The sequence below is a fragment of the Ammospiza nelsoni genome, chromosome 6 (assembly GCF_027579445.1).
Source record: "Ammospiza nelsoni isolate bAmmNel1 chromosome 6, bAmmNel1.pri, whole genome shotgun sequence".
Taxonomy (NCBI): Eukaryota; Metazoa; Chordata; class Aves; order Passeriformes; family Passerellidae; genus Ammospiza; species Ammospiza nelsoni.
This window is the reverse complement of record NC_080638.1, coordinates 55070079-55095731: the sequence shown is the minus strand read 5'-3', so window position 1 is coordinate 55095731 and position 25653 is coordinate 55070079. Positions and strand designations below refer to the sequence as shown.

At 38.0% G+C, this 25653-nt stretch overlaps 1 protein-coding gene across 1 annotated transcript in view; it reads right to left on the bottom strand.

The window, feature by feature from the left end:
* Window positions 1–4572: 4572 nt before the first annotated feature.
* The window catches only part of TDRD9 (tudor domain containing 9), a 52467-nt gene continuing 31386 nt past the window's right edge, over window positions 4573–25653 (bottom strand). The window contains exons 19-35 of the mRNA XM_059475303.1: window positions 25074–25127; window positions 23390–23506; window positions 22483–22590; window positions 20393–20493; window positions 19588–19761; window positions 18232–18343; window positions 16662–16874; window positions 15650–15739; window positions 14231–14491; window positions 12843–12992; window positions 11756–11826; window positions 11292–11401; window positions 11035–11128; window positions 10228–10366; window positions 9021–9130; window positions 6666–6738; window positions 4573–5342 (exon numbers count right to left, since the gene is read on the bottom strand). Of these exons, the coding sequence (XP_059331286.1) occupies window positions 5247–5342; window positions 6666–6738; window positions 9021–9130; window positions 10228–10366; window positions 11035–11128; window positions 11292–11401; window positions 11756–11826; window positions 12843–12992; window positions 14231–14491; window positions 15650–15739; window positions 16662–16874; window positions 18232–18343; window positions 19588–19761; window positions 20393–20493; window positions 22483–22590; window positions 23390–23506; window positions 25074–25127 (2073 nt within the window). The 3' untranslated portion in view covers window positions 4573–5246. The remainder of the gene's footprint in view (window positions 5343–6665; window positions 6739–9020; window positions 9131–10227; window positions 10367–11034; window positions 11129–11291; window positions 11402–11755; window positions 11827–12842; window positions 12993–14230; window positions 14492–15649; window positions 15740–16661; window positions 16875–18231; window positions 18344–19587; window positions 19762–20392; window positions 20494–22482; window positions 22591–23389; window positions 23507–25073; window positions 25128–25653) is intronic.

Genomic DNA, 25653 nt, shown 5'->3' with positions numbered 1-25653 from the left:
GTTGACTGTAGGTCAATACATGAGACAAAAACAGGAACTGTGTGAAACTGCCCTAGAAGAGCTTAATTAAATGTAACTAGATTTATAGTTGTCAAACAATCACATGACACTATATTGTTATAGCAGAAAAAAGAGGAAAAAATTAAGAACTGTCTCAGTTCAAATAAATTGAAAAAGAGTAACTTGAAAACTGGCTGCAGTAAAATTAAGACAAACATTTGCATTTTAATATGAAAATAAAGATAACGTCAGGGAATGTTTTCTCACACATAAGCACAGAGGAAGGATACAAGAAAGTCCTTTCCCTTCTCATTCCACTCTGGGGTATGGTGCTTTTGAACACTGTTGCTGTACACCCAGCTCTAGATGGATTGTTCTGCTGTTGTTCCTGTCCTTCAGCTGAAAGCATCCATTTGAAATGTGAAATATTCCCTCCAGGAGCACTCACATACCCTCTGGACGCTCCTATGGTACCAAGGACTGTGCTTCCCTTCCTCATCCTGCATCACTGACACCCCGTGGAGCATCACTACCAATGTATTAGCTTCAGAAACTACTCTCATCTTAGGAATTGCCATCAGCAGCAATCACTTTGTGTTTTTCCCAGCATATTTTCTACCTGCTTCTCCTTTATAAATAAAAATTCAAGCAATATCTATTCCTTAGAGAATATGTAAAATAATCAGAGGTAAAGTGTGCCTGTTCAATTCCCATCTTACCTGGCAGGTGGGCAGGAGGAAGGTGTTTGCACAACTGCTGTCAAGACCAAGTGGAAGCAGTTCAAGACAGAGCTAACATCTTCAACTGGAGAGGAACTCCCTGCAGCTACGTTCTGTGATCTCTTGAAATATGTGCTGTGGGAGATACTGTCTGCATCAAGAATTTTAATAAAAATCTTATCTGCTTTCCTGTCTTTTAAATGTGGCCTTTCTGCCCTTATTAAAGATAGATGAAGAAAACCCCAGGTACATATGTATCCTCTGTGCTGGTCCTGATTATTCACTCTAGATTTTTGCTATTAAGAGACCAAAAAGAGAAGAGTGAGCTCTGTAAATATTGAAATGCTGCCAACAGCTGTACCCTTCCTTCTTCAAGCACACACAGAAAGGTACCCCTGGGTGCTGTATGCTGTGTTTAGGAAGAAAACAAAATGAGAGAAGTGAGATACTTAAAACTCCTCCATGGTTCTCCACATGGCATGAAGAACAAATGCAGGAGGGGCAAAGAAAACCATCACACTGGAGTGGCTGTGGAGCACCTGGGGCTCATCCCTCTGAATGGCCCAGAGAGGAAACAAGTTTCATAAGCATGACATGAAAAAGTCATGAACTCATCTCACCATGAGTGAAGAAGTTTTGATTGCAGTTTTTCAGAGCAAAAAGCAGTCTCTGCACTTTTTGGAGCACAGAAGGAAATGAATGCCAGCATTTCAACCACACACTTCACCTCCCTCCTTCCCCTGAACCAAGGGGCAGCCCCACTTCTCTCTTTCCCCAGGGTGCCTTCCTGTGAGGGAGGGAATTGCTGGGGTGAAGGAGTGAAGGCTATGACCCCTCAGGACAGCTCATGGTGTGTGCAGCTCACTCCTGGCTCACCTCAACCCCTGCCCTCTGACCAGTCTGATGGCAGAAGCAGCAGTGAGCATCAGCACCCCTCACTGAGCAGCAGCACCCAAGCTCAGCCCTTTGAGCCCTTGCCCTGAGAAACATCCAGACTCATCCATGTGCCAAGAAACATCTGCCAGGATTTCCCCATCACTCACAGCCACGTTAAGGGAGTGATTCCCCTCTCTTGAAGGGGAGGATCACTAGGAAAGTCCTGTCCTTGTCCTGCAGCTCTCAGCAGAGGGAACAGCCACCTCTGTTTCCTCAGGGCATTTAAATCACATATCTGGGAGATTAGACTGACACTCCTGGTGCTTGAGTGAAAGCTAAATATAGGAGCATCAGACAGGGATGACAAATACACCTACCCATGTAGCTCAGTGATTAAGAAAAGAGCAATTTATCTTCCTACAGATTCACCTGATCGGCTCAGAGCTCAACACTCCTCCGGAAGAATTATGTCTGAGTATCTCAGACATACCATCCTTGCCTCAGGTTTCTTTAGTTCATTTACCTCTTCAGAGTTTCATCTGCTTTTTTCAAGGTTCTTCTACAGAAAGAAATTCCAAATCAAACTATACACTGATGGTGGGTTTTTATTTCTCTGTTCAGTTCCATCCCTTTCTATGAGGTAGACAAACCCTGCTCTGTGTTACTCTGGTCCTTGAAAAACATGCCAACAACTTGGCAAGGCCAGTGTAACTCCTGCACAGTCTATGCCAACACCTGTATCTGCTTTAAACCATGATCCATAGCTTATCCTAATTCATGGGGCTGTTTTCTAACACTTCCATGCAGACTGACATTGAATTTAACCTGTTGGGACTGCACTCACTGTGGCCTATAAAGTCACCATCCCTTCATTACTGGAATTCCATCTCTGGCCTTGCTTTGCCTGGTAACTCAGTTTCCTCCTTGCACTATAAAATCCACAGTGCAAGTTTTCAGAATAGGTAGTTCAACAACAGCACAATACTGCTAAGAAAGGTGCAAGCTTCTACAGGATCTACATGCACTCACCTGTACCTCCTAAAATTCCACCCAGCTGAAGAAGGACAGTCCTGTTTTCCCTGGAAATGGATCACTTCACACTGACATGCACTCTCACCTTGATTTCCCCACTTGCCCTCCCTGCAGAGAGCACAGCTGCCACAGTGCAAGGGGACACAGGCTCAGCAGGACTCAGCTGGGTTCATTCAAAGCACCCTAATCCCTACACACCCTCTTTGGGGAAGGAACTGTGAAATTCCCAGCTGTGTTATACCCTTTTCCCTTTTGCTGCTCATCCTGACAATGTGATTCTCCTGGAAGAGCAGAGCAAGTGCTCTGCAGCACTGCCAAGAACCAGTTAAGGAACCACAGGTGACTTCTCTGTAAAAGGATTCATTAACGATATTTTCCACTTAATGTACCTGTCATAAGGAAACACTTTGGCAAGGATAAAAATAGACATTCTTTCAGTATATTTTGTGAGATTCTGGAATTCAGTAAGACAGGGAGTTCAAGTTCCTCAATTTTAACAGTTTTTAAAGGATCTTCCTTCCCTGGAGTTCCAGCTAATTTTTCTATTTGTTTAAATATTCAATATCCACCAGAGCTCATGGCATTAAATTCCAAAATTAATTACATGGAATGGCAAAAAATCTCCTTTTGATTTAAAATTGCTATCAGGTACCATTGCAGCTGTGGGGGGAATTATGAATAAGTGTCAATGCACATTGTTTCAGTTACTAGAAGCACTGTCACTACAGTTTGTTACCTTATCATTATTACTGGAGGAATTTAAGAGCATTAATCTGATCATTTATAGATTTAAGTATTTCCACCTTAAGCTCAAAGAAGAAATACAGCAAATTATGGTAACTGAAATGTCACTCTGCTCAATGCTGGTGAGCACCTGGAGATAAAGCAAATCTTGACAAGCAGTCATGGCCTTTTTTCTTATGAAACAGCCCCCAAAAGCCACAAATCTGAGCTGGGATCAGGTTCACAGTCACAAAGATGCTGCTACTTCACAATATTTGTTATGTCAATAGTGTGACATACTATTGCCCTTTGAGAGGGAAATCCTGAAGCTACTTACCTCAAACTTGTTCAAGTGACTTTGCAATGCTGTTGAAGCCTAAATCAAACTATGAAATACAGCAGCTCCTTTTTAAATGTTGGTACTGTATATATCCAATTGCAAACAAACATCATCACCCAGCAAGGCTGACTTGAAGGATGCTGAGCTTCCTTCAGGGCTGTTCTGTCCTGTATCACAGCAGCCCCCACCTGGTGGCAGCACAGTCACACACACAGACCCACACATGGGAGAAACAGTGTTTAAAAATTCAAAAAATAATATGCCTGTTGCTTATGTGGAATGAATTCCTTCATTTTTCCCATACCTTTGTGTGTTGCCAAGTTTCCTTTTCCTACAGAAAGTCCCATCATTAATAGACAAAAGCAAGATTTGAAATCCTGCCTGATCCACTTGCCCCTGAAGGTGTTTAACAGGAACACTTAATTGATATACACCACTTGGCTGAGAAACACTCTTGTCTAAGCCACTTGAGATGCAATTTTTCTGTTAGACCTCTCTCACTAACTATTCTAATTCCCAAGGATCATTAAAATGGGTCTAAGAAAGTAATGCTCTAATAAACCACTGAAACTGCCTGTTAGACAGTCATCCCTCGGTATAATTATAGCTTAAAGAATTTCTTATTCTAAGCATCCCCTCGTTTTCCAAAAATCTGCCACTTCTTTATGGTGACCACTGATTCTCTGTCCTTCAGAGGATGACTGGATATTACATGACCTTCAAATCACTGAATGAACAGTGAAAATTAATTCTCTTCCATATATTGTTTCTGTATTGATGTATTTTGTGAATGCAATCACATACCTTTAATAACTAAATTTAGCTTTTATTAAGCATGAACACAAAGGAAGAGACAAAAACATTTTATTTAATTTCTGCATTTTATTCTGAAACCAGTGACCTCATTTTTAGGGCTAAAGATCTCTCAGGTAAAAGTAAGTTGAAAGGATGAAACAAAGTGCCATGAATTAGTAATTCAAAAGCATTCTTCTGCCATACAGGAATATAAATCATGTTATCTTTTGCTGCACAAAAAAATTAACAAAAAAATTGTATCCAGTATATGAAGATAAAGTTTGGATCAGAACATCATTTAGATCATCAGTTTCTCCTGACTTCTATTTCTTGGGTAAGGAAAACTCCAAATCCCTTTGTTGCATATTTTTTTAAGAACTAATAAAAAAGAAAACAGGAAAATACAACTTGCAATTACAGACAAAAAAAAGTAAGGCCCCTAATTTATGAGGTTTTGGCCAGAAAATGAACCACTAAGCCTAGATTTGCTTCATCTTTTGTGTACCTTGAGATAAATCTGTTCAGAAGTACTATTAAAATGAAAATTGCATCCTGATTTACATCAGTTTCTTTTATGATTGAACTTGTCTGCTCTAGGCTAGCAAACCTCAGTTTCTTCAGAAACACAGGAACATTTTCCAAACTGTACTTCAGTACATTCAGTACTCATCTTAAGGAACAGTCTTGCAAAACATGCATACAAGACAGAACTAATTTTTAGACTAATAATACCTCATCCTCTGAAAGACTTCTAGAAATACTTAATCCTTCAACAAAACAAGCTTGTGGAGCTGATAAACAAGATTTCCTCTTTCATGCTGCTTTTCAGACTCGTCAATAACACACTGAGAATCCACCTGGCCAAAAGAAGCAAGATGAAAGTCAGAATGCATTCTTAACGTTTTCCTATATAACACAGCTAAGAAAATGTCTTGAAGAATTCTGAGTTTTAAATCATACAAGAATTTCACTTCCATGCCACACACTGCAACAAAAGATCCAGGGCTACAAAATGCTTTATCTCATGGTTGCCATGATTTTAGAACACTATTTCACAATTGATTCCAAAGCATTACAGGCAGTATTTTATGATACACAATGTCCTGGGATTCTTCAGAGACAGTGGAAAAAATCTTGATTCAAGGCCTACACATTAGCTTGTTATAAAAGAAAAACACCAGCAGAAGTGAGTGTATTATCTTCCTAAATCCAAGGATAACTGGATTTGAAATATGAAAATAGAAACATTTTGACCTAAGGCAGTGTATCAGAACACACTCTAAAAAAAGCCTTTTAGAAATAAGTGCCCTTGGTTTGTTCTGTTGTCCCTCTTTTCAGGGGTGACCCAAACCCCTCCTTTACAGGCTGCAGGGTGGAAGAGGCACAGGGAGGGTGTGTGTAGCCCTTTTATTCCTGCACTCACTAATTCCTCACTCCCTTTTAATTAAGAAACTCTACTTGTTCTTCAGGAAATCCAGCAGCCTGCAGAGGCCCTTACAGAAAGAAAGGCAAGATTTCTATGGAGTAGGAAGCTAGGAGAGTTCTCCCATGAAACCCTCCTGGGTCCTGAGAAAACTGCCCTCCTGCCTGACCCCACCACATCTGTTATAGAACAAGACACGTTTCTGTCTGCCCAGAAAGGAAAAGCCACCTCAAACCACAGCAAGCCAAAACAAAACTACAATGCACTGCATTCAGGAAAATGTAACTACAGCTGCTTATTAATAGAAAGAACAGAAAATTTTAACTTCAACAAATGTGAAGTTACCTTTACAATCTCACCTTACAACCATGGAGAGTTCTGTTTAAAAATACTAAATGTTTATATACACAAAATTAAAAAAACAAGCCACTCAACAACTAAAGAGACCCTACAAAAACAGGGTATCAACAACCATAAGTGATTACATAAATGAAAGTGTTTATGCTTCAATTTAACTCTAAAGTGCTTTTGGTATTTTCTAATTCAATAACCACAGAAGTTCTCCCTCTCAACACTCTTAACTAACTGTACTGGAGTACTCCGACACCACAAAAAATCAACCAACCAACAAAAAACCCCACAAAAACAACACACTAAAAATAAAACCAAAAACAAACAAATGAAAAAACCAAACCAAACAAAAAAATCCAAAAAAGAAAACCCCACCCCACAACAACTTTAACATTTATATTCTTACCTGATTCCATACATATGGCTTCTCATACCAGGTAGGATCAATTATGTCTCGAGGCTTTGATTTGCAGATTAAACTGAAATTACATAAATACAGCCTTGAGAAATACACCTGTATTTGGTTAATTACAAACTTCTTTTTTACATGAGATACAACCAGGTATTTACAAGGTGTCTGTGCTAAAGGGAATCTTAAATTTCCCTCTTAATCTAGTCCGATTTTTCACTTCTCTGTACTTTGCCCATCCAGTGGAGTAAGTCAAAATAGAAATTTTCACAGGGACATATCAAGTATCAGAATGTATCTTCTTCTAAGGAAGATAATGAGATTCTTTTTTCACAAAGCACTAGAATTTGCAACTGTAATTTATTCCTTACATTTTATGTATGCTTACTCACTAGAATGTATAATACAGCTATTTTTAGGGTATTTTGTTTTGCATGACAACTCAATTACTATAGATTGTCTGTCTGCTCCAGTTATTTCCTCAAGCTGTGCAAAGTACAACAGTAGTAGACATTAATTAATTCTGTCTAGATGTGTTTTTCAAAAACTGATTTTAGTCTTAAGTAGTGGTGACACGTTGTAAATACAATTAGCTTTTGAAAAATGGAAAACAGTTATGAAAGATTGGTCAGGCTAAATTTTTACCTATGTAATTGAATTAATAAATGTTTTCCCAAAACACAGAAAGTACAATTGGAAAAAAAAAAACCAAAACCAAGAAAGATTTTGCACAAAGGAAAAGAAGTAATCATTACAATAATCAGACCGTTTATTGCTTCAAATAAAAACACACAAGAATAATATAAAATAAAAAATTTAATTAAAATATCTCTAGGATGGTTGGAAGACAACCAATAAATGTACAAAAATTCTAGGAGAGAAAAGACTACCACAGAAAGGTAGAAAATCCTGAGGACAAAAAGCCTGGGGCTGATGAGTGACCGAGTCAGGCAGTCGGCACTGACTGAGCTGGGAACACATCAGTGCCCAGGACCTGTGCCAAGGTCTGACCCTTCCCCTCCCAGCTGGCTGCAGATGTCTGAACAATCAGCCCAAAATAGGTGCCCAAAGTGCAGCAAGTATTCACATGTCTGAGCAAACAGCAGTGACATTTTAGTGCCTTCAGTTCAGCATGCAGGCGTTGATGTCCCAGCATGAGCTGTTACTGTCACAGTCACCTCCAGACAGGGGCTGTGGCTCTGCCTCTTTCTGCCTGTCCACATTCCTTGACTTCTCCATTGCTTGTGCTCTTTTAATTTCATTTCTAGAGCCTCAAAAGGTAAGGCTGTTAATTTACTATGGAATGCACCCAAATTTTATCTGGAGTTTTGGAAATAGGAAGTATGGGTGTCTGCTTTTAACTTAAGGCAATTTAATAGGGTTTTTTCCACAGATAAGAGAGCAAGTACTTTCAAAACCAAGGAACACCTGAAAAATCAGCATGAACAGCTGCTCTGATAATCATTCTGATAACCCTGGGTAAGAGCAGGGTTCTGATCTTTATCAGCACGATGAATTGCCTAACTTTGACATAGTGCAGTTACTTCAGCAAAGCTCTATTGGCAAAAAAAGGTCCTATTTCTTACAGATGAGGCTGGTAAAAGTTATGTTATGGCCTCTGGAGCAGAACTCTTTTTAACATAGTTTAGTGGAGAGCCAGGTGAGGATGAGAAAAGTCTCCTGATGATACATTCAGCACTAAAATTCTGCTAAGTGTACAAAAACAAGGGAAGATTTTTCACATTAAGCTCAGCAATGACAGAGAGAAGGAGCTGTTCTGGGATATTTCACTGCACTCCTTCTCCCCAAGTACAAGCTGAAAAATTCTCCAGGCTGGCTGCACTGAATCACAATGGTCTTTTCAGAACCTGCTTCACTTCCAAGAGGCTTGCAGGGAAGAAAGGCAGGTGGTCTTACTTCAATTCCTAAATTCACCTGGGCCTGTTCTGCACAGGTCTGCAGAGGGAGGAGAGGCAGCATACATGATTCAAATTTAATATACAGGAAGAAAGAATTCTGAATCTTTCTGCACTGTTATGCTGTAAGACTCCATTAGCTTTGTCCTGGGTGCAAAAACAAGGATACATAAGAGCTGATATCCTGTAGAACAGGTTTTACAGTCTAGGTTTTATGACTCTTCAGTGATTTGGCTTCCCTGAAGAACCAGTGCTTCCACGAGAAGTCTAAGGTTGTTTAGTATACTGCTTTATAAATAAACAAAATAAATGAAATGCATCATTAAATGAGAGCATATATTATTTTTCCAAAGCCTAACCTGAGCTATGCTTCAAGCAATCGCTCATTTTTGCTGAGACTGTCAAACAGAAGATGTCATTTCTACAAAATCATTACCAGAGAAGCTTCTGACGAATATCCTCCTGCAGCTGTGCCACTTGCTCCTGCCCAAAATGCAATGCCTCCTCACAGAGCAGCTTATTCATGGCTGTCCTCAGACTGTTTATCTGTAAAACACCAGATACAGAATATAAAGCACTTTAAGCCAGCACAAGATCTGTATCATACCACACTGACATGAAGGTGGTTGTGGCATCCACATCACTGAACTTCAAATGCATTAGTATTTCCAGAAGTAAAAACATCTGAAGTTTCAGAAATGCTTCTTCCTGCAGCTGCCCCTCTGGTGGTCAGTGATGTTAACATTTCAGCCACCTGGTATCACAGTTTTTAAGGTTACTCAGATATGCCATAAGAATACAAGCTACCACTTGCCTGGACTTTTTCCAAAGCAGAATTCCTTCTGTGAAAGTTTAGCATTTTCTCTCTCTGTCCATAATTTTTCACATACACAGCAGCTTGGTGTTACCACTCTGGCTAAGGCATCATGAATACAGCCAGCACACCCAAATCTGTGCTTCCAGAAAATAACAGCTCACAGATGTGTGCACCAGCATGTCCACTGTGTCCCTGGAGAGCCTTCAGGAACAACCCCAAGGACCTGCTGCACACACAGACCTGACCAGGGCACGTCCTTCACTGTCCCAGGCACTGTCCTGCACTGCACAGGTTGTGTACATGCCTCCCTCTGACACACCTCACTCTCTGAGCTGCACAAGGCAGTAATGAGGAGTGCAAAAGCTTTACTGTTTGTCTGGCTGATCTGCTCTGAGATGCATCTCAATACAGATGACTTATCAGAGCTCTAAAATCAAACTGAAGCCTGCAAAGCATCAGTGCTCTGCTTGTCAGTAAAAGCCATGACAATCCTAAGAAGAAAACTAGTAAGCATTGACTTCCAGTTAGTGCAAAATTGATGATTATATTTTGAAAAGTGTGCAGCATTCTAGAGTATCTTATTAGTTCTGAGTGTAGGGAGGGGGCACCTGCTTCTCCTGATAAAAATCTAAGATTATAAAAAGGGAGCACATTGAAAAATCCAGACAGACAAAACTGAAGAAAAAACTACAAACAAACAAAACTACAAAAAACCCAAACCCCACAGTCCAAACAATCTCTTTTATTAACACTAAGAGTAACAACCTCAGATGCACTGACTTCTACTGATTTCCAACCATAGTGAAAATTCTTACTCAAGTTTTACCTCTGTTATGTCTTCCAGTCCAAAATGCACATCAAATGTCACCTCCATATCATTTGCTGGGAACAGTGGAGCCCCAGATGTCTGACTCCAACCCAAACCACACAAAACACCAGTAAAATACTTCCCACTTTTATCAACTCTACAAGAAAAAGAAAGAAAACAGTGTCACCAAGAGATGAAGAAACAAAACTCTTATGAAGACAGCCTTAAATGAATTTGTCTAAGCAATGCAAAGCAAGACATGAGTTTGAAAGAAGCTGAAACAATTGAGAGGCATTCATCCTCAGTCAGTCATACTGGTTTTTAAAATATACAGTGATGATACAAAACTTAAGCTCTGGTTATAAAAACCTCAAAAGTTATATCCTCATAAAACTTACAAAAAAAGTATACATAAGCAAAATAAAGGAAAGCAAGCTTCACTATTTTGAAATGAAAGTCTGCAAACACCAGAAATTCAAGAAAACACAACAGTGATGCCACTGACAGAGCTCAGCTTTTACAAAAAATTATGCAAGTCCCTCTCCTCATGCAGATTTAACATTCCCAGTTTACCATTCCATCTTCCCAGGCTTCCAGCACAACTGGCAGGAGCTGTAATGCCTTATCATGAGAGGAGACTCTGCAGCACTAATTCATAAGTACATGAACAAGTTACTTTACCTACATATTTTACTAAAACTCATAAAAAAACACCAGGAAGAGAATACATAAAATGCTAGAAGCAAATAAATAATATCTGTCAAAGTTTTGTGAGGATCCTAAAGAAAGTAACACAAGAGCCACCACTTTGAAATGCACAAATACCTGAGCTCTATTGCAGGAGCAAACAGCATACTGAGGAGTGCAAGCAGGCCATGAATAGGAGGCATCAAAGATGTTTCCCCTAAAATCACAGACCCTGGCACCAAAAGAAAAAAAGTCAAATAACTCTAAGGAGCATTTAATAAAAATAAAACCTCAAAAAGATGTAACACAGAACTACAGTGACATATTTACTCATAGAGCTACTGATAAAACCAGCAGTCTAGAGAAATCATCCAGATGTTTTTATTAGGCATTACCAGCTGCAGTTACTGATATATCAGTGGCCACCAAGAGCTGCTGAAAGGGATCTTCTGCACCATCATGGACAACAATGGAGTTTATGCTCTCCTTATGTATGAAAATGTTTCTGGGGAAGAAATATTTTCAACAATAAAAATATTCCAAACTCATAAAAACATGTAAATAAAAACACATTTTAAATTCACAACAAAACTCAGAATAGAAGCTTGCTGTTAGCAGACTTAAATGACAGTTAATAAATAATCTCTCTATGAGACAATAATGAACCTTAAAACTACTCTAAGATTTTAAATACAATAGCATGTGTATTAATGCAATTTAAGTTTGACTCCTTCAGCTTTTCAATGAATAAAAATTTGGAAAAATATCTGTAGGAGTAACTAGGTGTTTTTTGCCCAGTTTATTTATTGAAAATAAAAGGTAAGAACATGACTATACTTCCCAATAAGTCTTCTCATACCTGAATTGGGATATATTGGTCAGACTGTAGCATTTCAACTGGTAAGGACTGAATGGACCAAAAACTGTTACCTTCAAAAAAAGGGAAGAGAGACATTCTAGTTGGCCAGCACCTGGAGCTCTTCAAATCTAAATGCTTTATAAATTAAAGCCAAACACATTTCAGCATGTACTGAGCAACACTGAGCTGCTAAACTGGTAATACAACACTTCCATTTCACTCATCTAAAGCAAACTTTGCTTGCTGAGGCACTTAAATAAAATTATCTATTTTCACAGGTGCTGCAGATTCATGACTGTCCTCTTGCTTAAAAACACAAGCACAGACTTCATAGATCACTGAAGAAAATCAGGTAATTTTATTTACATGATGAGGTCTTTAATCTTGAAAATCTCTCACTTTATGAAGTGGGCAGTTAAACAGGATTACTCCTGGGGATAAATGGAGCATGATTAGGTGCTTGAAAGCCTGAAATTTTGTCACATCTGAAATGGAAAAATAATCAGAATGTAGATGAGGCCTAACTTGTAATCACAATGCAGAAGAGGACACACATCTTCCTGTTTTATATTCCAACTTAGTAGTGACAAGATAGCTCAGAACACACTTCTGAGTTTGGCACTGGCATAGGAAAAGCATCAGTACCACTGATGCACCTATCCCAGCTGCTTACCTATCACTGGCTGATGAAGAACCAAACACTGTGTACAGTGAAAACTGTGTTTAGATTTTCTGAAAAATTGACAAGGTTGTAAACTTGCTCTTTTGCTATATAATGAAGACTACCATGTAGGGAAACACTGCATTCAGCTGTTCAATTTTATCTCTGCTCTGCCTGAGTTCAAAGTGCTGCCTTATTAGAAGAGCAGGATCCCTTAGCTCTCAGGCTGTACTTCAAAACTCTGTTCAAAGCTGCAGCAGACCAGTCAAACAATGGTCACACTATGGCTTTCCACCAACAGAAAGCAGAATGATGAAATGCATCAAATAGAGCTTCGTTATTTGTGGTACTTTCAATCCTCATCTCCATTCTAACAATGTGAGAAGCAGTCATGTGATGACAGGCCAAAACCACCACTCAAGTTACCTTATGGGTTGGTGCATCAGATTTCTTTTCAGAAAAGCAGTTCAACAATCTTTCAATGAGATGCTTTTCCTCCTGTCCTACAGATATGGGCATTTGCTCTTCTTTCTTTGCTCCGTCCAAAAACAATTCCTTGAGCAAATCGTGGCTTTGCTACAAAATAATGGGAAGTGCTAAAAGCCTTGAACAATTATTTCTTCAAAAATTTTACAAACACGGTCCTACACAAAGAAATACATATATACAAAGCCAAAAAACAATGTTCTGATGACTTTTCAGATTACATAAAACAACAAACTGGAAGAGAGTTAAAACTGAAGTGTGACAGTGGTCACAAGGGTTTTGAAGATGAGAGAGAGATGAGAATGCTGACTCTATGTCCAGAAGGCTTGACTTATTATTCTATGATATATATATATATATATATTACATTATGACTATACAAAAAAGAATAGAAGGAAAGTTCTCAGAAGCTAGCTAAGCTAAGAATAGAAAAGAATGAATAACAAAGATCTGTCTCTTGGCAGAGAGCGACACCCAGGTCTGCCATGAGTGGTCAGTAAATCCAAACATCTACAAGAGACCAATCATGGATCCACCTGTTGCATTGCACAGCAGCAGATAAGCATTGTTTACATTTTGTTGCTGAGGCTACAGATTCTCAGAAGAGAGAAAAATCCTAAAGAAAGGATTTTTCACAAAAGATGTCTGTGACACTGAAGCAGTTAGTTTTTCAGAGTTTCAAGTCAGACTGGAGCAGTCCAATTGAGGAAATCATTTCCCAGGAAACATCTTTTGCAGAAGGGGTCTCAAAGCAGCAATGCTTTTGGCCAACAGCTCAATACGCATTTTGCACACACACAAAAATACACTGCCCTATTCAAGTATTTACCTTGCCACTAGTCAAGCTGCAGCTTGACATCTTTTGTGAAAGAAAAAAATAACAGACATCTTTTGTGAAAAATACTTTCTTTAGGATTTTTCCCCCTTCTGAGAAGCCGTGGCCTCAACAACAAAATGTAAACAATGATTATCTGCTGCTGTGGAATGCAACAGGTGGATCTGTGATTGGTCTCAGGTCAATGTTTGGATTAACTGACCACTCATGGCAGACCTGGGTGTCTCTCTCTGCTGAGACACAACCCTTTGTTATTCATTCTTTTTCTATTCTTAGCTTAGCTAGCCTTCTGAGAACTTTTCCTTCTATTCTTTTTAGTACAGTCATAATGTAATATATATAATAAAATAATAAATCAAGCCTTCTGAAACATGGATTCGGCACTCTCGTCTCTCTCTTCACCCTGAAACCCTTGCAAGCCCTGTAACAGACAGGCACAAGTGAAACAAATCAGAGCAAGCCAAGCAGCAGCAGCAGCTCAGTGAGGACCTACCTGTGACTTGTGTGACTCCTCAGCCAGCTCGGCGTGGCTCTCCTCGATGAGCACGTCCCGAATGTTCACCAGCCCCCGGCGCCCCGAGTGCCGGAACACATCCACGTGCAGGACGCCGTGCACCAGGGAATAAACCTCCACCAGCAGAGTGCAGCCACTGACCAGAGAGGCAAATCTCTGGCTGGCACTGCAGCTCCACGGCTCCCCACACACCAGGGATTTGGCAGAGGGGCACATCTTGCAGATCTTGAACTCTAAAGCCTAGAGCAGAAACATGGGAAACAGCGCTCGACTGACCAGAGAATCAGCAAGGAAATATTTCACTCTCTCAGCAACTTAAGTTAACTCCTACAGCTGCTGTGAAGCTACCGTCATCACTCCTGCTCCATCACTGCCAACACTGACAGCTCTTATCTCTTCAATAGAGTTGCTAAGGAATCAGAGCAAACAGTCCAAAACAGGTAATTTGGTAGTAATTCACTATTCACAATGAAATCTTAGGAGAACAGAGATATCTTCTCTGGAAAAAACTTGAGTCTACAACTGTTTTGAACGAAGATAACAGAAAACTTGGTAACACCACTATGGCTCCTCTGCTCCTGGCAGGCAAGAGTAATTAAGTTCCCATGTCCACAATCACTCCCTGTAATTATGTCTTTGAATGAATTTACAGCAGGAACCCTGAGTTTTTTCTAGCTAATCAATAAAAGCGGTCATTAAAAGATCAGGCCTGAAGCAGAAATATGTTTCCATTTAATACATGTGCAGAAAATACAAAAGAGGATGCTTCTTGCCAAAATTATTTTTTTACATCAATTACTAAAGAAAACCAAACAAAATGAGCCCTGTCAAGATCTAATCTTATTCCTGCTGGTGCATTTCTCATTTTCATCATCAAATGCTTCTGAAAAAACAATCAGTATGACACAACTGTTTCTACTAGCTTAAAAATATCTGAGTGAGCAGTGAAAAACTGAATTAAAGTATAGTTACTTTATTTATTTCAGAGAATTATTTCTCTGAAAAACTAGCTACAGAATCCCTTTAATTTGTGTGAAAAGATCACTAGATCTATAACACTCATATGTAATCATGGAGAATTCTGTCTGAAAAGATCCCAGGAAAGCCAGCAGTTCAGAGAACAGCAAAACAGCATGAAAAAAACCCACAGTGTTACAAAATCAGAATTTCTCTACAATTAAATACAACACAGTTCAATTACACACAAGAATTTTAGCTCTGTAAATACACACATCTCTAGAATTTTATTAATTAAGGCGATTTGAAGGTACTTCCATCAGCAAAATATGTATTATTTAAGTATTACTCTGAAAAGCATCCTGACATGAAGTTCACTCCTGTTTGCCAGGCCAGACACAAAAATACCCAGCAAGCCACAGCCAACAGCATCACCCCTACCTGGAAAGGAAGCCCTTGAAGACACTTTGGAATCTCTTTTAGTTTATTTAAAGGCACTTCTGATCTATTGCCATAATCCACAAAAAAAACCTGGAATGAGAATCAAGAGATTCAACAAAGATTCCACAACATTAAAACTGCTACCTTTAGTGGCAAGAAAAGTCATGACTTGAGTTTAAATATTACAGTACAACACAAATGTTACCAAGTCACATGGAAGCAAATTCAAAGTCTAGAAAGCATGCAAATGAAGTCATGTCAAAAAGAATATGTCAAATACTATCACATCTATTATTGGATCCCTTGGCAAAAATATCTGCTGTAATGCAAGTAATTCACTAAATCTAGAAAAGGCAAGGTTCTCTGAAAGACTCCAAATTCTTTCCCCACATTCAAGGCTGTGTAACCTTACTCCTTCAGTGAGAGATACTACCAAAACCTGCTTTTAGCTAAGCAAATGTGAACAGGTATTCAGTGACTGTTAATAAACTCAAATGAGAACGTGACGAGATTAGCACTACTAGTCACTCATTTTTCATTACTTTAAATCATGACAATATTCAATATTAACTCTATAGTGATGACACTCAGACAGGTTAAGAAATAAAAGGAATTCAAAGGCCAATCTTTAAAAACTGTCCTAAAACTGCTGAAAAATACTGGCCTGAAAAGTCAATACCAATCTTGGACTGTGGCATTAATTTCCATTACTCGCATCAGCATAAAGAGCCAAAATATTCAGATTAATTTGATGATGATATAGAACTCAGCAGCATAAAGACCACTCCAAAAAAAGCCCCCATTTTCAGATTCACTGCAGGTTTTAGTCTTTATTTTACTTCATTCTGCAAGAGCTTCTCAATACTAAAAATTCCTTTGTTCTGGAAAATAAACAAATGAATCTATTCTGGACAGAGTGATTTGTAGAAAAAATAAATAAAAAACAGGCAGCAAACTCCAAGATTGTTAACCCAATTACATGCTGCCAACTCAATATGACACAGCACATTACCTCAGCAAGATCCCCATGAATGTACAGAACGTGAGCTCTGTAGTATCCTCTCTTTCCCAGGTAAGTGAATGGTGCCAGACAAAGCACATCTACACATGGAGGCACTGCCAAATCCATCAGGTTCTGATAGTCAATTTCAGCACTCAGAGCTCTGAGTACAGCTGTGTTTTTTTCATCTGTCCTATAACCCCAGAAGTGTCCGACTTCTACCACCTGCAAGTATAAAAATGAGACAATGACAGATTTCATATTATTCTTCCTATATATAAATACAAACCCTATCTTAGCAAAATACATGAAAACACTCCTACTCCTGACACAAACAGTTCACACACACTGCAACAATGTAGTCAAGAATTTCTCTCTCATAATTTAGGATCTTTTGAAAATGTTTATTTTCTACGCTACTGCAACACACTTTTCATCTAAACAGATTCTGAGCTAAGCATTACTAAAATACAGGGACTGGTTTCATTTCCCTAAACCAAGGTAACACACAGAAAATACAAGATTGACTAGACAGGTGCAGAGGTTTGGTGTGCCCTTTTTTATTAGTGACAGAGTACCAGTCAGCTACGTGTGCCAGCCCATCAGCAGTGTCACTGTTCTGATGAGCCCTACCTTAGGGAACTGGTGAGAACATACATCTATTTAAAGCTTATTAAAAAAGCAAGTAATCTTTTGAAATGACTCTTCAGAGTTTATATTTACTGCTTGTGATAAAAAACAATCTTTATTCACAATATTAAAACAGATAAAAATTCACCTATTAAAACAGAAGTAGCACAGACAGCCAAGTGATTGCAATGGGTCTGATCACATTTATTAACATTTTTCATCCAAGAGATTTAGCTGACTAAAAGGAAGAAAATATTCTTTTCTCCACTTGCAAAACATGCCACTACTAACAAGAGCTGTATTAATACCTAATCTCATAATTTCCCCTAGCTCAGTGCTTTGAATGTTTTTATTATTTCTATTTCAGCAGCATATATATATTGGTATTACTCTAGTAAGACTAATGAAGATGATTAGCAAAACTAATGAAAATGATAGCTAACACAAGATTTTAAAATCTCAGGTTCAGATTTCAGAAATGTTTGTATATACGTAGAATTTTCCCCAATACACTTCCATGCATGAAATACTTTTTCTGAATGAGCATATATTACCATCAATTAATCTCATTTTTCATATGTACATTTTCTGAAGAAAACTGGCAGTTAATAACCAAGTAAATGGCCCAAATATCTTCTGATTTTCATTTTTATAGTTTACAGAAGTATTTTACCTCTTCCATTAATCCTCTTTACATTCATGTCTACTTCCAGCTAATATTTACTGCCAGCAAATCCCACAAATTTTGTGAAGTGCAAACATGTGAGTACTGTTTAACAAAGAACTACTAAAAATAAGACCAAAATATTCCCCATGCTTCTTACAGGCACCTCTGCACTAAAAACATTATCAGTACTAAATTTTTTGACAAAAGCTGGTCAGATATTAATTTCTGCTAAGCTACCTAGGTACTCATTATTAGATATGACTTACTTATATATAACATTCCTACCTCTGTTACCCTGATGGACAGAAAACGACTTGGGATCATCTTTGACATTTGTAAATCACCAAATAAGATTTTCACAGGCTCCACTGTCTGCTTCTGACAATCCACATTTACTCTAAAATGGAATGAAGATGCTAAATACTTCACTCACAAGGGAAAACTCAAGAGGATGAATTTTTTGCTTTCATCTGCTTCCAAGGTATCCCCCAGGGCACATTTATGTACTTAATGACCTTTGTTTAGAAATACATTCATTCAATTAGAACACAAATTGACCACAAAACACCAAATTACTGCAGAGTAACTGTTTGAACTGCAATATAACCAAACACAGAAAGATAGATACCAGGGCACAACTCTGCCATCACTTTATTAGAAAGTGAAAAAACTTAGGGTTAAGTAGTGAGGCTTTTTGTGATGGCATTTTCTTCTAAACTTATTTTTTTAAAACACAGTATACCAAACTACAAACGTAAATTCAGCAAATTTTCAGAGAAATATATATACATATAAATAAAAATTTCTTTTACTTGACAAAAGATAAGAACTTTTAAGTCTTTCAGCCTAGGACTCTTCAGTTCCTCAAGAGCCAATTTTTACCAAGACTTTAAGTGCTATTTTGGGCAGAGGGAAGGTGCTAAAATATTTTATTAAAAGCTAAGCACAATCAACTGGAAGTAAAATACACACCTGTACTTTAACATTCTCAGTTCCCTGCTGCCTTCCTATTCTAGATTTATTTTAAAACACTGAAATGGCTGCAGACTAATTAGGAGCTAAGCAGAATGCCATTTTATCAGTTACTTGTATGACCTGAAGCTCAGAAGCACAGCATAGAATAACCCCAGAACAAACATGCCAGATTTTTTGAGCAAAAGCAGGTGTGGACCAAAGAGACTCAATACATTGCATTTCTCAGCATTATTTCCTATTATGTTGTAACATCTCATGCTCTTATGTTCTCCCACTTTTGTTAAGCTCTGTCTCTCTCCCTTTCTTTTTTGTCCCCAAATGCTACTCCCTATTTATTTTGGTTATCGCAATCCCCACATTGTCTTTGTCAGGAACAGAAATAACTGTGTACATTCCTATTTTTGTATGTGAAAGGAAAATGGACTAGAACTTTGGGGGTGGGGGGAAAGATGACTGCATATTGGAATTCTCTTTATCTATAAAGAAATATTTTAAACAATCACCTTATTTCTAGCCCTGCAAAAACATTCTGCTTAGACAAAGTTTACATCTGTTTTTTGAACCTAACATTTTTTCCTTGGTGACACTTCCAAGGAAATTCCCAACAAACCCAGCAACCCTCATTTTGCTGCAAAGAAACATATTTTACATAAGTAATACAATTACCTTACAAATTCCAAACCTACAGCTTCTGCACCTTGCACTTGTCTTCTGATATCCTCTGGATGATGAACACACAGCTCAAAGGGAATCTTCAGCTGTGACATCTTGACTGCCAGGTACACTTCAGGGAGAACCTTAAAAACCTCCTTTGGATTACGGGAGAACTCCACAAAAGCCCTGTTTGCAAAAAAAAAAAAAAAAAAAAAATTTTTCTCCCTTTCATTATCTTAACAGACCAGCAAACAGTAAAAGATACACTCCTCACAGGCTCTGCTTTTATGTGCCTTAAAACTTTAATTATCATGATGGTGATAAGAAAACTTTCCAACATTGTCACCAGCACATGTTAAATTTAATGCAAACAGGATGTGAACATATATGTGACTAAGAAAGGCATTAAAGGTTGGAAAAGGAGTAAGAAGGGTTACATGAATTCACCTTTAGGCAGTCATAGGCTGAAATTAGTCAGATTATCAGCTCAAAAAAGCCATCAGACTGTACAAATGAGCTAAATTCAGCATAACAGACAGAAATAAAGACAGATGATTTGCAATTAAGGCCCACTGTTAGAGAACAGCAGAGACAAACCAGAAGGCTCTGCCTCAGCTACATTATCTAATGTTATTCCAACCAATGTACATCAGACTTCAAAACCACCTTTTTTCACTGATACATTAAAAGTAAGTCACTGAATCCAAGGAGAGAAGAGAAGAAATGAACTAAATTTTTCAGGACATCACTGCAAAAGAAATTGATTACTGGATTTGTAACTGAGAACATAAGGCAGGATATTTTATTTCACACTCACCTTGATCCATTGTAGGAAATAGATTTTACCTGCCCACACTGTCTAAGCAGTGACTGCAACTGTTTATGGTATATATATCCATAGGGAGGAATGTTCTTCAGCTGGAAAGAAAAAAATGTTAAATTTGGATCCCTTCAATTGCTTTAATGCATTTTCAAGTTCACCTAAATAGTTAGCTTTCTCCTTCACCTGAGCTGCAATATATAATTATGTACAATCCAAACTCCAACAAATTCCAAAGTGCCAGATACTACAGTACATTCAAGAATCTCAAAAGACAATAAAAAACACTGTTTTGCTGCCAATAATGCCCTACTACTTCAAACCAGTAGACAAACTATAAATGAAGCAAATTAATTTGTAATTATATATATATTAATCTGATACTTGTTACAAGAGCTGTCTAGTGTCTCCTGATTTTGCCTGTAACATAAAACACTGGACTGCTATGATTCTTTTTCCACAGTGGGCAACTCTATCCTGTACAGCATGCACAGCCTGGGAAGCTGAAGGATCTACAGCTCCTGCATATCCTGGCAGTCCTATCACACACTGAATTACTAAGATATGCTGGGACAGCTTGCACAGCTGGAAAGCTCTCTTACATAGACATAAACCTCTTTGGGATGGCAAAGAGCACTCTCATCATCTTCCTTTTGTAGAGGTGTAACTCCACTGTAAGGTTTCACAATTATTAACATGCAACTACAGTCACGTGTCCATTTCACTAACTTTTTCTTAATAGTATCTCATGAGATCTTGATTTAATGCAGAATCATGAACTCCGAATTACAAACTTCAAACTTTGAGACTTTGAACTATTTTTCAGAGTCTATGCAACTGTCTCTTCTTTTCTTTGGCTCTTACAACTTCAGACAGGAAAAAGCAGATTGTTTTTTCACCATGTTCCTATGCCATGAGGCTGCAGCACTCAGATCAGCTGCTGGTCAAAACCATGGTCTAGGTCAGACTGCAGAAACTGCCTCAAGGGAAAAGAATTTACAGAGACCAGGGAGTGGGAGGTTTAATTATCTTTTATCTCTTCAGCACACCATTAGGAGCAGTATATGGCTGTAAGAATCTCTCCAGGTGAGAGCTTGAGGAACTTGCAGCATTTGTGCCCAAGATGATCATTTACACTGATGAAGACACAGCAGCTACTTCTTCCAAGGTAACAAGCAGCTGATGTAAGGGCAGATCAAGAGTTAAATACATTAAAAGTAAGCAGCTATTTAAATCTACCAATTTAATATTAATCAATGCTGCTGTGGCAAGACTTTATTCCACAAGATTGAGTCTAGTGTGATATTTTGCTTCAATATCCTTAAACTGTATGGAGCACAAAAATTCCCTTGTCAACAAGATTTTCTGACACTCTCCCCTTTTTTATCTATTGTCTCTTGTGACAGTAAAGTCTATTCTTTGAGGCTTGCTGGTAGATTTGGTTTCTTTAAGCACAGGTCATGGCTGTTTTACAGTGTAATACCTACTTCAGATACATCAAGCATTTTCTTAGTTTAGACTGCACAATTTTGCAAAATCAACACAGCCATTTTAAACTTGCACATATGCAATCAGCTGAAAAGCAATTTCAGAAGATAACAAAACCCAGTGTAACACCTAAGTAACCTTAAAGCAACAAGCACAGATGCCATGCACTAACAAGTAGGAGATTACAAAAAAACTAAGACTGAAGTTGCAACCCTACATTAACTTAAGTACTCAGTAAAAAGTACCTATCAAGGGTACTTTTTACTGAGTACTCAAGTTAATGTAGGGTTGCAACTTCAGTGTTAGTTTTTTTTTGCTCTATTTTTCCAATTTTTTTTTAGTTTGATGAAAGTTGTTTGCCTGTGCAAGACTAGCAATCAAATGCACAGAGGCAGTTCTCAGGAATTCTTTGGAAATTGCCCACCTACACAATGTTCATTGTATCGAAAGAAAGGAAGGTGGGACACACCAAGCAAGGACCAGTGTAGGTAATTATTTCTCTCCTTGCCCAAGTCAGAACAGAACTTGAAAATAGCACCCAAACACTTCATATTTCTGTTACTTGATTCTAAATTAAGTCATTCGTCTTCTTAACATACCATTACAGTGGTTTTTGGATCCTTGCCAGCAAGGTCTTTCATGGCAATTTCTCCATTACATTTTCCAAAAGTACAGTAGTTTGGGTAGAAAGCACCAGCTATTACCACCTGAAATCAAGAAAATACTTTGTGAAACACAGCAGATTGTATTCAGTTTCTTGAAATGAAATACACTGGCAACATATAGAGACACCAATAGATCTTCATATTAATATTTTTTCCCGTATCTGTTCAGGAATTACCAGAACTGGGGACTAAACACAAATTCTTAAAAATAGATTTTGTGAAAAGAGCTCAATTTCTGGAACAATTCTACAACATTAATGCTTTTGTATGCAGACTTGCTCTATTCTATTGGTTGAAAACTGCAATTGTTAGTTCTGATTTCAAGAGCCTAAATTAAAACAAATTCACACAAAATAGCTACAGGTAAATTGTTCAGTTTTCAAGCTGTATCTTAAAATGTTCAACAACTCAGCTCCAAGAAGCTCACTGCTTACACAGTTAAACCAATTGCCACTGAAATGATAAATAAGTCTGGGAAAATAAAAGCACTGCTAAGCAGTTCAAATAAGACAAGTAATTTAACTGGAAATTACACAAAGTTAAAATAGCTAGACATGAAATTCCCTCCACTCCCTCCCCACCAACTAACCAAGCCAGTGTTCAAATAAAACACCTCAAGCAAGGGATAATATAATTTTCAATTAACTAACATTAGCTGTCCTTCTGCACTGCCAAAACACTGCTTTTTTTTCTACCCAAAACTGCTACATCCACATAGAATTTTGGAAAACAAGTGAAATACTAGTTCATCAATATTATGAATTGAAAATCATGAAAATTGATATGAAGATTCAACTGCAATTTTTGCAAATAACATTTCTTTATGACAGTAAAGCATTACCTGCAAGATGAAGCGTTGTTTGCACACATATTCCTCGTCCATAGGAGACGGCTGAGCTTTAACATGCATGTTAAATGCACTGACTCTCTTTTTCAAGTTGTGAAATAACTCTGCCACCTGAAATTTGATCTCCAAGTTACATTTAAAATGGATCAAACCCAGCCACAAACTGAAATAAAATCTGTTAGGTAAAGTCTGAAATAACTGGGCAAACTCCCTTCCCTTTTCAGGTGACTGGTAAGCATTTCACCAATATACTGCTCAGCACCTTTATGTTGGAAAATAATTTCAGTACTGTGATTCAAGCAATTTTCCCAAAATCTCCTTATAAAGAACAATTCTGTATTCACAAAGCATATCATGCATATACGACACAGAAGAAAACTAGGAAAAGAACTGAATTACCTTGTACAAAATAGTATTTTCTATTTAAATCATTTTAGGTTTGTAACTTAGGAGGTAAAAATCTTGCTAGCAATCTGGAATTCTGCACCCAACTGCAGCAGTGACCATGCTGCACCCTCAGTTTAGCAGACAACTCTGATTACTGTGAGAGAGATCAAACTTATGCCCCCCAGCAGAACTTATTTCAGCTTTTCCAATATTCAGCATTTCCAAGAAAGTCCCACAAGCAACCACTGGTCCTCCAACCACACAGAGTGAATGCCTTCACTCTCCCAAACGATTCTGGAGCAGATGTACAAAGCACTGTCCACACAGATTTTTTTGTAGCTACATTTCCCTTTCCTTTCAGCTGCTGGCAGTTCTAGCACACTACATAACCATTGCCAGAAAAGAACCCCTGGGACTGACTCAGTTCTGCAAACTCACTTCCACACAAGTGATTATGAAATTAGGATCTTTAGGTGCAGCAAATAGAAGCCCCCAAATCTTACTAAGTGTTAAGTGCAGGTGACCATTCTAAATTCATATATTATGCCATGTACAACCTCTTCCAGCATTATTTAAAACTGAAAGGCTGCCATGTAAGACTGATCATTCCACTGTCCAGTTTTACAAAATTTGCTTTTATCTCTTTTTTTTGGTTATCACATCTCCAAGTCATAAAACTACTGGCATTTCTTATCCAGATGGCTGCTCACTATCAAATTCTATTTTTATTTCCTGTGCTTTTTGAACACAGGCCTTGCACTGCTCATGCCAAAGGTGAAATAATGGCCAAGGGCATTCTGCTGATCAATTAGTCTTATTTATCTTATTTATTTTCTCCTCAATATATCCCATTAAGCTTGAAGCCCACTGTGATGCTGAGTTTTCATTAACTGCTGCAGTAATGTTAGCAAAAAAGCCCCACAGACTCTCAAGTCCAGGCATCACTATGTAACTGTGTTTGCTTAAGAGTCTTCCCAACCAGAAAACAGAAGTTATTTAACAACAGAAAGCAGTCACACAACAACCATGTGATCTGAGGAACCTATAAAATTAGCAAATAATAAGAGGTTTCTTAAAAATATTTTAAAATGGTAAGCAGTTAATAATTTAACCACTCTGTTTATCATAACAAAATTCCTTTCAACTAAATTCATAGTTTATTTTAAGAAAATATACATCTATATATATATTGCTAGATATGTAACACAGTAGGTTTATCCAAGATTTTAACATTTACAGAGAATAAGAAAAGTCCTTCTGCTTATAAAAACCATTACCTACTTAATCTTACCTCTTTGATCTTGTTTATATGAATACAATTAGATCGACCCCACTCAAGCTCTTCCTGAAAAAGAAAGTTAGAATTTTTTTTCTTCTACTGCTAGTAAACTTTATCTCACGCTTTTCTAGGTGGACACAAATAATAGTTGCATATAGCAACAGCAGAATTTAATCACACTTCACAGCTTTGCATTCATACTAAGTATTATGACATGCATGAAAATGTAAGACAGTTATTTGTTTGACTAAAACTGTATTTTGTTTTATGACCAACGCAGCTGTGGGTCATCTAACCCTCCCATTATCAACCCACAAGTCCAACTGCTCTGTGCTACTACTAAAAAAAAAAGATCTACTTTAACATTCCCACTTAGAGAATCACAGGAATGCTACTGTTCAGGAAAACCTCCCAGATCCTCAAGCCCAACCACTGACCCAGCAATGCTGTGTCCAGAACTGAGCCATGTCCCCAAGTGCCACACCCACATGGCATTTGAAGAAATCCAAGGACAGTAACTCCACCACTTCTCTGCGCCATCTGCTGCAATGTTTCCAGTGAAAAAAAAGTTCTTAAATACAACCTAAACCTC